This window comes from Python bivittatus, unplaced genomic scaffold, assembly GCF_059951505.1.
Source record: "Python bivittatus isolate LINGU-HERP-01145 unplaced genomic scaffold, Pbiv_v1 ctg000980_np1212, whole genome shotgun sequence".
Taxonomy (NCBI): domain Eukaryota; kingdom Metazoa; phylum Chordata; class Lepidosauria; order Squamata; family Pythonidae; genus Python; species Python bivittatus.
In genome coordinates, this window is record NW_028277125.1 from 20,086,826 (window position 1) to 20,103,064 (window position 16,239).

Consider the following 16,239-nt stretch of genomic DNA (forward strand, 5'->3'; position numbering starts at 1 on the left):
ATTAACATATGGGTGAAGGAAGTGCTATCAGAAGAAATGGAACAAGTGAGAAATATGACCATATGGTAGACTTAATATTGATGGTGCACCATCTATTTTGATCATTTCTTCCCTATATCCAATTCCATAGATTTCTTAAATTAGCAGGAAAAAAGCACACAGAAGCGTTCCAAGAAATGTAGCTTTCACTGAGATATAAATGTGGCTTTCACTGTGCATGGATCATACCACTTCAGACAGCAAATGGAGACTGATATGAATCAATGCTGTTTCACAAAAAGGAATTGACCAATAGATAAATTCAAGCATGCCAGGAACAAAGCTAAATCAATATCTTGTTTTCCTGTGTGGGAGAATTTTTTTGTTTTCCAGATAGAAGTATCCTCCCACAACTCAGGTGTAAGTTCAGCAACCAAGCAAGAGTTAGTCTTAAGCAGAACAAGAACAAAATAGGTGTGAATATTCCAGAAGCTTCGTAGGCCATCCCCGCTCATGCAACCAGCATGAAAAGCCTCATTGGAAATTCAAGGGCAATACCAGTATAATATGGGGCGCTGTTGCTAGGAGATAAGATTTGGGCTGAGCAGCCCCTATTCCTTTTAAATACAGGATACACTTTTAAAGCCTTTTCCAATACTTTAGAAAGTCTTTATCAGGGACATTAGTAGGAGCAGGGTGTGGGATATTCTCCTGTGATCTTCTTTGCCCTAAGGCAGTGTTGTCCAAACTTGGCCACTTTAAGATGAGTGGACTTCAACTCCCAGAATTTCCCAGCCAGCCATGCTGGCTGGGGAATTCTGGGAGTTGAAGTCCACTCATCTTAAAGTGACCAGGTTTGGACAACACTGCCCTAAGGTGATCAATCTGCATTGGCTTCCACCAAAACACCAAAGGACTGTGACAGTTAACCCAATACAACGATTTTTATAATTCCATTGTAGTATAAGTATACATCCAATTATCCTATTCTTTAACAAGTCTTTCCTATATTTTTAATGGTAAAAGTATTTGTTTGACAATTGGGTAATGATAATTATGGCATTAGGATGCAATGTCAGGACAATTTATTATAACGCCAATCCAGAAAATGAAAAAAAATCCACTGATTTAAGCCACTGACTTGGCTTAAAGTGTGTTAGCTTGATTGCACTAAAAAAGCATATCTCTTCCTTTTCTTCTTTCTCCCTGTAATTAGCCATTCAGATGATGATAATTAATTAACTGAGGGGGACAATGTATGTCCACTTTTTTTTTAATGTTTAATTTGCAGAACAATTATCCACAGAGTATGCAGGTGGTCTTACAATATTTTGTTGCTGGACAACAGACATTTACACCCATCCGTTATGAAAAGATAAATAGCATATATCAAAAACAATTTCAAAATTGCTCAGAAGTTTGGGTCAAGAATGCATACCGGCAAAGTTGTATGTTCTAGCCAATAGTTTGCAACACAGTTTGTATTCACTTCCCCTGATTCCACCTGAATTGCACTCCCCCCCCCCCCGGCAAAAAACCCTACAGGATGATTTTCTGTCAGAATTCACCCTAGCAGAGAAAACCCCAAAGTACACTACAAGGGCTAGAGTGGTTCTTTCAGGCATTTAAAATGTAAAATATGTGTTCACTCTTGATGTGTGCTGAAACTATTCAGAGGGGGGAAAAAACCTCTGTAGCTGTAGGTGGGCCATGCTACTTTTCTACCTGTAATATTTATTTTATCACTTTGTGTTAGGCACCTTACGGACTTGGGGCATGGTGAATTGTATTTATTATTTATGAGCTTTGTCAGCAGCAGTTAACCTGTTTGCTCTGGACATGCAATTACTCCCAGTACAAGAGCAGCCTGGCATTTCAATGTTGATTGCTACACACAGAAAAAGCTTCATGCTTCACTGAGACTACATTTTCATTAAACTTCCCCCAGTTTACAAATGATTGTTTAAAGGGCTGTGAGGTTTTGTATTATGGCAGGTGTTGTGCACATTATAACACTGCTGCAAGACTAAAAGTTACTACTTTGCTTTTGTACCAAATGTTTCGTATCACCATAAAAACAATAGTTTTACACTGCAGATGCTGGTGGAAAGCACTATAAATCCTAATCATGTTAGGCTTTGTCCACTTGGACTTTTAATGTGCAAAGCAGATGGTTAATGGTGGCAAGTTTACAGAGCCTTCAGATGACACCTTTTTGTATAGTGAATGGCCAATATTTTACCTCCCTTACTTTTTTTTTTTTTTTTAATTGAGTGGGGACAATCCTTTTGACTAAGAATACAAAACAGAAGCAACTTTTGTTTTAACATTCAACAGTAATTGATTCTACGTCTTCCACAACTGAACATGCACGCTTGTATTGCACTTATTTTCATGTTGTGCAAAATTCTGGAACCTCAATTTCATCCATCCACCCACTCAAATTGCATGTTGACTGTATGATTGCTCATAACAGCTGTGAATGGCAGGGAGGGGAAGAGGAAAAAAAAAAGGAAAAACAAGATACTAAGCTGAGCATGACAAAAATTAGCAAGATAAACATCATTATCTGCTTAAAAACTGTATTAACGATACAGAGGATCTTTCAACAGTTGCAGTATGAATCAGCAGTGAAATGTATCAAAGGCTAAGAAGTAACATTTTGTAAAAATAGTTTATTTCTGCACTTAGAGTGGTACCTCAGTTCACGAACGCTTCTGTTCATGAACAATTCGGTTCACGAACAGCTCTGTTTGCAAAATTTTGCCTCCGTTCGTGAATGCCGGATCGGGTGACGAACAGGATCCACGGCCATTTTCCCTCCCATGACACGTGGTCGCGGCTTCCTGTAGGGAGGGGGACTCTCCCTCCAAGCAGTAACCGCCTCCCCACCTGCCTTCCTGTCCTCCACGCCAGAAGTCGCGTTGAGCAAGGTTAGCTTTCTCTCTCTTCGTACTGTACTTTGTGTCATATTTTTGCGGTTTAAAAAAACAACAACATATGGTTCAGAACGGATTAACCGTAATTACATTGAACCTTATGGGGAAATTTGATTCGGGACGCGATCAAAAATTGGTTGGCGACCAAATTTGGAGGGGTCAGAACGGATTAACCATATTTACATTGAACCTTATGGGAAAATTTGATTCGGTTCACGACCAATTCAGTTTCTGACCAGAGTCGCGGAACGAATTAAGTTCGTGAACCGAGGTACCACTGTATATGGAAGATATTGATCAAAAGCAGGATGAAACATATCTAGAACTCTCATGCAGAGCATTGTATATTATTCTACTTCTTGTCTCCCCAAATCTGACTTGAAAAACTACATTCCCCATGCTCAGTCTTTTGAGGTTTACTTCCAACAATAGCTATATTTATTCATTATTCCTTTTAAGTTTGTCTTCTCCTATCCTTTTCTCTATTTTTCGTCTATCAAATGGGCCTGGGGTTGGATTTACTTCCCAAAGTAGTATAAAGATATAGTGATCAAGATGTTGAACCAGACTGGGGAGCCCCAAGTTCAAGTCTATCCTCAGCCATGGAAATTTGCTGATTGGACTTATAATCCAGTCCAAGCTACATCACAGGGTTGTTCTGAAGGGTTATCTTGAAATGAGCTGCCATGTAACCCATCTTGAGCTCCTAGAAGAAAGTGAGGATCTTAATATTTATTTTAAGATTATTACATGAATCTCTGTACCATCCAGTTCCATAACTTCAGCTGACTTGCAATACAATTAAACATGAAATAAATATAAATTTGACATCAACCCCATAAAAATGGCAGCCCAAATACTATATAAACATAACAGCAATGGTAAAAACTAATAATTGCTGAAATAAAATCAACTTCTGGTTCTGCAGAAGGGAGCTTAGTGCATCTCAAAGTTGCTCCATAGTGAAGGAGTCTCTATAGAGAAAGATTCCCTTCAGATCTGTGTCCCTTTGACATGTGGGACATGTGGGAATGGGAATATAACATCCCCTCTCTGCTTGCCTGCATGGGCTGGGCAGATTCCTCCTAGAAATGATGGTCCCCAAGGTATCCTGGAGCTAAGCTATACAGCACTGCATAGGTCAAAATCGCATTTTGAATTGGACTAAAAAATCTATTGGTAGCCAATGCAGTCACCTGATAATTAGTGTTATATTGCAACAATGGTTCTCTACTGCTAATGTCCTAGCCACATTTGGTATCAACAATTTTCAGAATATCTTCAGGCCCAGACCCATGTAGACTGTTACAGTAACCTAAACATGTTGGGATGAGAACATGAGTTAGTACACCAGGGTTTAATGAGCCAGCTGCAATTGGCACATCAGCTTAAGCTTTTCAAAGCCCTCCTGACCATGACTTCCAGGAGCTGAGAGTCCAGGAGGACATCCAAATTATGAATAAACAATTAATAAAAAACAAACAAAAGTAAAATCAGGTGTAAAAAAATAAAGTTTACATTTTAAACTTCAGCACTAAAAAGCATTATGAAAATCCTTCACGCCAGTTGATAAATAATTCATACACATATACAAAAATTCATTAAAGAAGAAAGACAAAATGGAACCGTATAGAAGTTACCAGACAATGACTAGCAAAAATAGATTTTAGTTCCCTAAGTGCTGTTCTCTAGTTTCAAATGATCACCTAGGGTGAAACCATATGAAGTCATATCTGATACTCCCATTCAGCCAGTTGAAAAGGAATTAATGGTCAACTCTATTAAATAGTGTTGAAAAGTTCAGGAGAATAAGTCGAATTATACTTCAACCATCTATCTCTAGATAAAGACCATAGATTAAGGCAATCATTGTTATTCTTTATTTATTTGATTCGGCATTACCTACCTCCAGAGCAACTCTGGGCAACTCACAATATAGTATCCCAAAATATAGTATCCCAAATCATCCAGAGCCTGACACGGAACAGCAGTCATACACCGGATCTAGTGATCCTGTCAGAGCAGTGGCTATGTGATCTGAAACTGGGGGAGCTTTTGGTGTCCCCCTTGTCATGGTCAGATCATGCCCTCATCACAATGGGATTCCCTAGCACCACTATCCACTGCAGGGAGACTGGACCTATTAGATTGTTCTGGTCCCGGTGACTAATGGACCCAGATGGGTTCCAGAGGGAGCTGGGGGTTGTTCCTGTTGGTCTGCTGCATGGTCCATCTGAAGCCTTGGTAGCCACTTGGAATTAAGGGGTAGCTGAGGCTTTGGATGGGATCACACCCATGCGACCTCTCTCCCCTCAGGGATCCTGGCACTCTCCATGGTTTACAAAAGAGCTAAGGGAGAGGAAGCGAGAAAAGAGACGTCTAGAGCATCACTGTCGCTCGACAAGGGACGAACTTGACCAAACACGGGTGGCTATTCATGCCTACTTAGTGGCGATAAGGGCAGCGAAGCGTCATTACTCCTCAGCTCTTATTGCATCCGGAGATAGCTGCCCCGCAGCCCTGTTTTAGGTGACATGAGCCCTCCTGGGTAAGAATGGCTCAGAGAACCTTCTGCAGGGACGTGCGGAGGAATTTTCTCAGCATCTGTCAGACAAAATTGCTTGGATTCATTCTCAGTTGGATGCTGGCTTTACTGCAGATCCACTGGAGGTGCCTAGGGAGGAGTCTCACCCTGTTATCTGGGAATGGTTTGAACCTGTTGGACCTGAGGAAGTGGACAGGGTCCTTGGAGCTGTGAGCTCAGCCACCTACTCTTTAGATCCATGCCCCTCCTGGCTGGGGAAAGCAGCCGGGGGGGTGTTGTGCGAGTGGGTTGTAGCGATGGTTAATGCATCTTTGAGTGAGGAGGTTGTTCCCTCACCTCTTAAGGAGGCCTTGGTTCGCCCCCTCCTCAAGAGGTCATTGCTAAACCTCACTATACTGGACAATTTTCATCCAGTATCTAACCTCCCCTTTTTGGGGAAGGTGATTGAGAAGGTAGTTGCACAACAGCTTCAGAGGACCTTGGATGAAGCGGATTATCTGGATCCCTTTCAGTTGGGATTCAGGCCTGCGTATGGGATGGAAACAGCATTGGTCATGCTTTTGGATGATCTCTGGCGAGGGTGGGATGTAGGTTCTGCATCTGTCCTTGCCCTACTTGACCTCTCAGTGGCTTTCAATACCATCGACTATGGTATCCTTCTGGATCGGCTCAGAGGATTGGGGTTGGGCGGCACTGTGTTGTGCTGGTTCACCTCCTTCCTCCAGGACCAGTTCCAGTCGGTGGTGGTTGGGGAGGAGAGATCCCGCCCTCAGCCCCTGTTATGTGGGATGCCGCAGGGTTCGGTGGTCTCCCCACTCCTATTTAACATCTACATGAGGCCGCTGGGTGAGCTCATCTGTCACCATGGGGTGACGTATCATCAGTATGCTGATGATACCCAATTATACATCTCTGCCCCTGGCGAATTAAGCAATGCTGTGAATGTCTTATGCTGGTGCCTGGAGGCTGTGCGGGTCTGGATGGGGAACAAGAGGCTTCAACTGAACCCTGGCAAGACTGAATGGCTGTGGGTTTTGGGGCTTTCTGGTGCTAGAGTTATGCCATCTTTGGTACAGAATGGGGTTGCATTGCCCCAGACAGACCCAGTGCGCAATCTGGGGGTCTCCTGGACTCACAACTCCTGCTCAAAGAGCAGGTGGCGGTCGTGGCTAGGAGGGCCTTTGCACAGCTTTGTGTTGTGCGCCAGTTGCACCCATTCCTAGATCAGAGGGACCTAATCACTGTCACTACATGGGGCTGCCCTTGAAAAGTATCCAGAAGCTTCAAGTGGTACAAAATGCAGTGGTACAGGCAGTTATGTGTGCCCCTAGGGCAGTACACATTACACCTCTGCTTTGTGAGCTGCACTGGTTGCCAGTTTGCTTCCAGGTCCAATTCAAGGTGCTGGTTTTGACCTTTAAAGCCCTTCAAGGCATGGGGCTGGGTTACCTGAGGGACCACCTCTCCCCGATTACATCTGCCCGTCCCATCTGATCTGGCAGAGAAGCCATGCTACGGATCCTGTCTGCTAGAGAATTACATTTGGCGGGTCCCAGGAGGTGGGCCTTCTCTGCCATGGCACCCGCCTTGTGGAATCTTCTCCCCCAGAAGCTCCATCCCTCTTAACATTCCATAAGTCCCTTAAGACCTAGCTATGTGATCAGGCCTGGGGCTCCTAGGGGACTGGGGAGATTTTACGATGGCTCCCTTATTAATTTTAGCCCCTCCTGTTTTGTGTGTTTTTACAGTTTTTTATACGCAGTTGTTTTTATGTATTTATTTTTTTATTTGTTGTATGCCGCCCAGAGACACCTTGTGTGAGATGGGCGGCTATATAAATATGATAAGCGAACAAACAAACAGTATAAAAACAATATGGATCCAGAAAACCCATTTCATGTAAGAATTTTTAGAGTGATTGTGCCATTCATTTGAAATTGGTCTATCATTTTTAATTACTCTAGGTATAGGAGGACTTTAATAATTTGTTTATTCAGAAAGCAACCTATGATTCAGAGATTTATTCCCAACAGATGTTATACTTAACCAGTGCCAGATAGACTTTAGTAATCAAGACTGAGCAAGTGGTATGTCCCAAATATCTACTCTCTAAATATGTTGGCAAATTCTTTCAACAATACAGCTGATGCTTATTTATCCAGATTGGAGAAGTAGATGATGTCTGTATTATCTTACATTATAAAGTATACTGATTATGCTGTATCACAATTTTTGATTCCTTACACAGGGTACAAAAACAGAATATAATTTGAATAAATAAATAGGAGTTTGAATCACATTTAAATTCAGGCTTGAATAAATTCACTTCTTTATATGTAATTTCCTCAACCCAGAGAGGCAAGGGTGCAATACAAAATTATTAATGCTAAATAGAAACTTTTATTTCACCTTATACAGGATGCAAGCAGTACCTATCACTGCTTCCAGGAAGTAGAATGAACAATACTTACAAAAATATTAAATTTTTAATGTATAGGTAGTCCGCGGGTTAAGAACGCCTGGGTTACAGACAACCCATAGTTAAGAATGGAGCCTACTGTAGCGTAATTCGAGTTAAATACATAATGATTCAAGTTAAATACACAATGGTTTGAGTTCATTACACAAAACTGCTTATGCAGCATTATACAATAATGCTGTTCTGACTTACATAGAAATTCAATTTAAGGACAGACCTTGGGAACAGAACTCGTTCTTAAACTGGGGACTACCTGTAATACAGAGCCACCTTTTCATCAGTTATTTTAGCAATGAGCATAACAATTTATCTTTACCAAAACATATTTAAGACTTTTAGTGTAGATGCAACTCAAATAATCTTGTCAAGTCATTCTTCTATACATAATGTTTCACTATATGCTATATTAAATTGTCACTTACCCAACGAAGATGAAATGCAATCAACTCATTTGCTGCCATATTGCAGAGTAGAATGATATTGGTAAAATATCCTTATGTAGTCATGCTTACCAATTTATATATGTTTAGGTATTATGGAACTCCACAGTTATTGATAGCAAAATGCTGTCTGTAATTATAGGAGCCAAAATTTTATGATGAATGCCTAGGTCACATAAATTATTATACACAAATCTAAATGGTATGCAACCTATAAGTAGTTTCCAGAAATATTCACCTTAAGAAAACCAGAACCTTGCCAGCTTCATTCAACCTTTGAACTGGGTGAAAACTGGCCAAAGTACATCAGCATCTACTATAAACAAGTACCATCAAATCAGATGTGTACTCTTAGACTAATAGCAACATTCCTTTGTGCTGACATTCAGGAGAAAAATCTTAACTGTAGCAGCAGTAGGAGTGGGGAAAGGAGTCATTTTACTTTTAGTGCTCATTTCAGCTCATTAAAAAAGTGGATTAAAGGTTCAGTTTTAAAAAAATAAAATAAATTTACAGGCATTATGTTGGGCTGTCAAAATGTATAGCAATGGCCCTCAAGTAGAACATATCATCTAGGAATAAGTACTACTGTGAGGAAGTTGGCAAAGTATCCAGTTGTCCTTGCTCTGAATCTTACCAGCCTGAAACACCTGAGGAATACAAGAGGACAGAAAGATCTGGCAAAGTAAGGACAATAAATGGCATCCATCAGGAGCCAGGATTTGTCTTAGAAACAACTATTTGGGTGGCCTTTTATTTAAGAGAAAGAAAAAAAATCAGCTCCCATTAAGGGCAGTTGGGGTTTTGTTTTGATTTCCTCTACATCAAACTTACAAGAAAGTATTTTTATTTCCATCCAACGTTCAGTTTTTGTATGAAATCCAGTGCACTGTCCCCCAACTAGTCTCCTTGCAAAGTTCTCAAGTTTACATGGAATTTTTAAAAATAAAATAGAAAGCATGTTTCTATAGAAATACTTCTAATAATTTCTATTATGATAATAAAATGTGAACATATCTTAAAGAGAAAAGATGGAGATACTGGAAATGAGACATTAAAGAGAATCTCCTCTTTCCTGGGTTATTTTCACACGGAAGGACCAATGAAAATGTACTTCTTTGTACACTTTTATTCATGATAAAAATGGCCTGGATAATTCAACTTATTCATGGCAGGCTCAGATTAGCTATTATCCATGACAACACAGAGCAATATTAAAGTGCAGGGACATCACATTGACAACAAAGGTGGCAAGGCCATGGCTTTTCTGGTTGTAACATATAGCTGTTGTTAGACCATCAGCAAGGCTGAACAAAAACAAAGAAGCAAGACTTTTAATTGTGGTGCTGGAAAAAACGGTTAAGAATAGCTTGGACCACAAGAGCCAGATGAAGTAAAACCGTGTATATTTTAATTTTTAATACTATTTTAATTTTTAATAATGATTGTTTTACATTGGTATAATGATTGTTTTATATATTTGCTGTTTTATTTGATTGTTGTACACCACCCAGAGTCACTTGTGAGATGGGCAGCCACATAAATTAGATAATTAGATAGATAGATAGATAGATAGATAGATAGATAGATAGATAGATAGATAGATCCAGATTGCTGATTGACAGCTGTGGAAAAGCATAACAATGAACTAGAAGGATCTCTGGTGCAATTCTAACATTTTTTCACATAAAATGAGAAATTGTGAGGTCCCACTGGACTGCATGGCATACACCTCTATACACTTGACCAATTAGATATTATAGAGCCATGGCTAGCCACAAGATCTGGACAACTACCACTTCTAGCCAAACATATGGTTACCAGAAAGAACATATAACTAGATTCACTACCTCCTGGAAAAAGTCTCTGTAATTCACTCAACATATAATCAATAGACTTGATATTCTGTGAAAATGATAACTGCTCCACGGAGGTACGATGAGAAGACTGAAACTAAACCTATTAAAGCTAATGTTGATTTTGTAAAAAAATATTATCGATGTTGAGAATATAACAGGGCTATTTCCTATTCATAAAAAGGATCTTATTACATCCACTGCTAAGCATAATAAATCATGCAATGACACATTTGCTATTCTGTGTAATATAAGCTAAAACCTGGACTTGGCTGTAAAAAAGAAATAATGGTAGTAGTTTTCTGCCACTGAATGCTGTTAGTTTACATTTTGTTCCCATGAAATGTTAGAAATAAAGTTTCTTTTCAAAGGTTAGGCTTGAGATAAGTGCCATAAATATGCAAGAAGTGACTGCCCTATCAATCATAGAACTGGAAGGGGTCACCTAGGTCACTGAGCCCAACTGCCTGCTCAATGCACACCCAATAGTTATGCAGCTACTGCTTGAATATATCCAGTGAAGGGGAACCCACTTGTTGAATTGTTCCTACTGAACAATCAGTTGGAACCTGCCTCCCTGTAACTTAAATAATTCTTTTGTATGTTGTACTCTGGCTGATGAGGAACAACTCCTGACCTACTTCTGTATGAAATCCCTTCAGATATTTGAAGGCTGCCATCATGTTCCCACACCCCGCAGCCCCAATCTCCTCAATCACTCTTCACAAGACTTGTTTCTAGTGCCCTAATCAACTGTATTGCACTTTTCTGAACCTGTTCTGATATATCTAAATCCTCCTTAAATCATAGGCCCAGCACTGGAGACAATACTTTAGATGAGGCCCAATAAAAAGTTTAACTATTGCTTCCTGTGATTTAGTAGCTATAGAATAGAAACTTTATTTAGTCATCTGACCATATTGAACATATAAAACGGATACAAGTATACAAATAAATACAGTACAAAGAAAACAGTAGGACATATTCATAATAAGTCATCACCCCTACAGTTAACCTCAGTCTGATCTAGATAGTTTGCCCTCTTCGGAATGGCCTTTGATATAAAAACTGCAGTCTTATTAGTGATATGCAGGTTTGTTCCCTGAAAAAAGTAAGACAGGTTTTCCTGGGTGCCCTAGTATTTTCTTAGTTTTTAAAGAAGAATCTAAGTAAGCAGTCCTTTCTGTAGAATATAGTTTGCAATAAAAGAGGATATGTGCAATGTCTTCAACAGCTGGTGCACCACAGATACACAGTCTTTCTTCAAAAGGAACTCCCTTAAACCTCCTATACCTTACCATGGAATCGAGCTGTTCAAAACCAGCTCTAGAAAAAACTCTTCTAAAATGTTGAGGCATACAAGTTGTTAAATACTTTAACTGGGAAGCAGATTTGTATTGAGCCAGTCACTTCAAAGACTTAAAATGTTTAAGGGATGCAGTATCATCTTAGGCAGCCACATCCATGACCCTTTATTTGAAACTTTTCTTGGCCTTCAGATCTGACTGGACTGGGTATTGGATAGAGAATCCATATTGTGAGATGGCATTTGAAAATTGGGCAGCCCAAGTGCAAGGACTCATGCAACTGCTTTTCAAAACAAAGCTTAGGTAATCTATCTGGGTCCATAGATAAGATCTTCAGTCAATAGTTGAATACTTCAATTAATAGATGGCTTTGCATAGGAGTATACCCAACTCTGCCCTTACTGCTGGAATTGCTGTAGACTTGTCCATCCCCAGGATACATTTCAAGAAAGTGGACTGTATCTGTTTCAATAAGGCCGCCCACAGGAGTTGAATCAGCAATCAACTACTTTAACAAGGTTTTTTTTTACAAATATTGTTATATTTCATTATTTTCAGCCCATTTTTATTTCCTTTCAAGACTGATTTGAATTTGTGAGGACTTCTGGGGACAGCAATAGCAGACTGAACATGGCTCCTCCTCTGTGGAGATGACGGCTATGGCAGAAAGAGGAGCCAGTGAATGGAACAACTCTCTGGATCAAGGAGAGGACAAGGATCACCCACAAGTTTGCTCCATACAGAATCTCCCTGTGAAGCGATCATAAAATAGTGATCTCCAGCAGGTCTGAGAGTTCTTGGAGCCGAGGGAAAACCATCCTGCCTAAGCCATGGTTTGGCGCCTTTCAAAGAGATACTGGATTCGCCTACTTCCCCTCTTAATTACTTTAAGAAGCTGCTTTTTACTGATTTTTTAGAAATTAGGAACTTTCTGAAGGGCAAGTTTTATTACACTGGGATAATCTCCTTCTACCCTGGATGAAAGAAGCTTCATATAAGGATTAAAAAGAAAAGATTTACTTTTTGGAAAGCAGCAAAAGCAAGACTAGAATGCGGATTTTGGAAAGATAAGGGGCTAGATGGACTTGAAAGAATATTTCCTGTGGGGAGAAGAGACCCATTAATACAATGGAGCAATACTATTTGACTATAGAAGAAATTAAGGCTGTTTGGGAACAATGTACTCAGAAATTACTTACAAGATTGCCTGATACTATAATAGAGGATATAGAAGAACAACAGATTTTATTGGATAAAATAGAGACTGAGGTTGATTTCAGTGTGGATTTGGATTTTAAAAAATGCTGGATTATAAAAGTGATATCGAAAAAGATGCTGTGATCTGAAAATGGATTTAAAAATGCCAGAGTATAAGAGTGGAATGGAAGAAGATGTCAAAATGAATCTACAAATGAAACCAGCTGATGTCATAATTAAAGGAGACGTTCAAATAATAAATAAGAGTGATTTGGAAAGCCTTCTTATCTTGGATTTACCAAAGGAATGTGTTAAACCAATGAAGCTGTTTTTGAGAGGAGACAAAGAGAAACTACTGAAGCTGTTCCTGAAAGGAGACAAAGATAAGATGATAAGAAATCAACTTGTGGGACATTATTTGACAGGAGTAAAGATCAAGCTCTTTAAAAGTAAACAGAAGGTTTACAAAGTGAACTTATTTGACCAGGATTAAAATATATGTTGTAGTTTCTGTTAGCTATTAATGGAAATTTTTTTTAACCAGGACTGAATGACAAGGTTTTAAGGATCTGTATATAAGTGAAAAGAGATTTCTTTTGCTTTACTTCTTAGAGAAAGTGATAAATTGGATTACAAAAGTTAAAATATATTATAACTTCTGGTAGCCCTTAAAAGGCTTTTGCTGATTAAGATTGAAAGATGAGTTTTTTACAATTTGATTATTGATAAGGGATGAGATATGGGAAGAAGACATCTTTTTTTATACTTTATTGAAATACTAGAGAAGGTGTTAAGTTACTGAAATTGTTTATACTTGTCTGGAGGGAGGGGGGAGTAATCTTTTATATATCTTCTTTTTCCTTTCCTTTTTCCTTTCTTTTTTCTACCTTTTACACTTCTATTTTTTATATTTTCCTTAGTCTTTTATCTTTGTATTTGTAAACTCTAATAAAATTATATTTAAAAAGAAGACTGATTTGAATTTGACTTTATTAGTGATTCCACTCAATGTTTTGTCTTCTGTGAATCCGGTAGGCTTCCACATCATCATTCAAGTCTTTTATAAAAATATAATAGAGGACTTGGGATTAAATTTGTGGTATTCCACTCAATACTTTTCTCCTATTTGATAAAGAACTACTGAGAACAGCCTTTGAGTACAATTTTTGAGTCAGCTAGGTATCCATTTAATTGTTAAGCCATCCAGCCAACACTAAACTAGGTTATTAATATAAGAAATAGTTTGCTGAAATTGAAGTATTTGTTGTTTACAGCACTCCCACAATCTATCAAGGGAATGATACAATGAAAAAAATTAGACTAGTCTAATAAGACTTGTTTTTTTTCCAAATTCATGCTGACTCCTGCTAACTATCACATAGTTTTCAAACGCTTGTAGAGCAGTTGCTAGAATTTTCAGAAGTATCAATGACTGATGGCCCCCATTTTGGAAAAAAAAGTATTTGCCTTCCTCCAGTTACCTGGCACTGTACCTGTTCTTCAGGATTTCTAAAGGATAATATATAAAAGATTCAACCAGACTACCAGCAAGTTATTTCAGTACCCTAGGCTGCAATTATTTAGTCTGGAGATTTAAACTCAAAGTAAAGAAGCACTAAGTGTTTTTATGAATCTCAGATTTCAGTCCTGCCCTCCCCAAATATCTGATATAATACATACTCTCTTGTTGGAGAACATTGAGACCAAATAGGAGATAAGTAGTTCTGCTGTTCCTGAAATACCTCAGGCCCAGAACACCGCAACTTGGATTTCTATAATCTCATATGTAGATGAAACTATATGCCACAGGGCAATGCTCTACATTTTATTCATGTATGTGTACTAGGAGTATGCAACACAATGTCTGTGGATTCTTTCCAGGCATCCTGGCAAATGTCCTGCCTCCATCCACCCATCCTTTTAGATTCTTTTCATTAATTAAATTGGAAGTGTGAACCTCCAGCACTTTATTTCTTTTATTAGCCCCAGTGTTATTCCTGGGGGAAAAAAAAGAGACTGGTAGTTTCAACCCCATGGCCTTTTGGAAGTACCTCCACCTGTTCAGGGAAAAAAAAAAAAAGATAAAGGTGAGAATAGGAGGAAACATCCTGTGAGGCTAGAGAATTTCAGGGGGAACAACTTCACCAGCTTGTCTTGTTCAATGAGCGTCTTGTTACTCACCACTCCTCCAGGGAGCAATCTGAAAGCACATCTTTCCTCAAATATGAAAACATTTCCATATGGCTTCCATATTATGAAAACACTCAAGATATATTCTGGAAATATGGGAAATATTTTACTTGTCCCAAAAGTCTGCCTATCTCTATGTTATTTATATTTAAGTGAGGAATCTCATAAACATAAAGGAGTGTAAATATCTGTCTAGAAAAAAAGGCAACATTTAGGCAATACAAACCAGAATCATTGGCCTAATCCATTGTAAGTATTGCTTCCAACAGTTTTCAAAGTACCATGGGAATAAGAGACATGTAACTGCGATGATGATGATGTAACATGTAACATATCACTGCATTTAACCATATTTCAGTCACCCAAAGTTTAGTGATATCAGGAAAAGTGAGGACAAGGCTCTGCAATGCTGGCCAGCAGGTACAGTAAGTAGCTTCCTTAAAGTTCAATACCAGACATCACTTTTCTGAAGTGAGCAGATCTGCCCTCCATGCTTTGCCCAACAAAAGGCGACACATAAATTCTCCTTCACATAAATAAAAAGAGATACAAGATATTTGTTTGAAGTGGCCCATCTTCGTAGCTGCAATAAACAGCTTCAGAGAATTGCTATCACTTTGAGCAAAGCTAAGAATAATGTAGGCTCAACTGTAGCCTTTCTTTTTTTGCCTATCATTTATTTTTGGTTCAGCTCTGCTATTTCAAAACAAGTTTTATGTGGCAGTGTCATCAGGCAAAACATAGCAGCTTCTGTAACATCTGCTTATTAAAAATACCACATGTATAAGCTGAGGAAAAAATTTATAAAATCACTGAAGTTCAGCCAAGTAAGAAGGGATAAGTGGCATTCATACTGTTGCCCAGTATCTCTTATTTGGCCTTTAGCTTGCAATGTTATGCAGAATTTCTTGGCAGGAACTATCACTGTATCCAGCAGAATTTATTTCCTAATAAAACATTCCTGACTGTGCCAAAATCATAGCAATCAAATGCATGTCCAGGCACTAGGGTTAATGCACATTTTAAAAATGTATTTGATTGAATTTATCAAAATGTAGAACGCTCCTCCATTTAGGAATTTTTCTTTTAAGCAGTGGCCAACTTTCCTTCATGAAGATTCAAATTAAATTAATATGGCATTAATGTTCACTAAGATGTCAGTACAGATATTTGGTTCCCTCAGATTTAGTTTTGATGAGCCAGTGGACTTCTACCTGCAAGGATCTTATTAATTAAAAGGTTTAATAAAAGGCAGTCATAGGCCTATTATTAAATTCATGAGAAATAACACCTGACCTGCTACAGAT

General features: G+C 38.8%; 2 protein-coding genes across 6 annotated transcripts in view; one reads left to right on the top strand and one right to left on the bottom strand.

The window, feature by feature from the left end:
* Window positions 1-16,239, bottom strand: part of SCHIP1 (schwannomin interacting protein 1) — a 142,410-nt gene that overhangs the window by 74,799 nt on the left and 51,372 nt on the right. Inside the window, exon 1 of one of the 5 annotated variants that reach the window (XM_025169536.2) lies at window positions 8,365-8,418. The exons of the other annotated variants lie outside the window; for them this stretch is intronic. Coding sequence (XP_025025304.1) covers window positions 8,365-8,403 — 39 coding nt within the window. The 5' untranslated portion in view covers window positions 8,404-8,418. Of the gene's footprint in view, window positions 1-8,364; window positions 8,419-16,239 lie in introns of those variants that run through there. 5 annotated transcript variants of the gene reach the window in all.
* On the top strand, window positions 5,214-7,923 carry LOC148213554 (uncharacterized). The gene is given in 2 exon segments (XM_088132190.1): window positions 5,214-6,050; window positions 7,882-7,923. Coding segments are annotated over 2 exon segments (879 nt in total).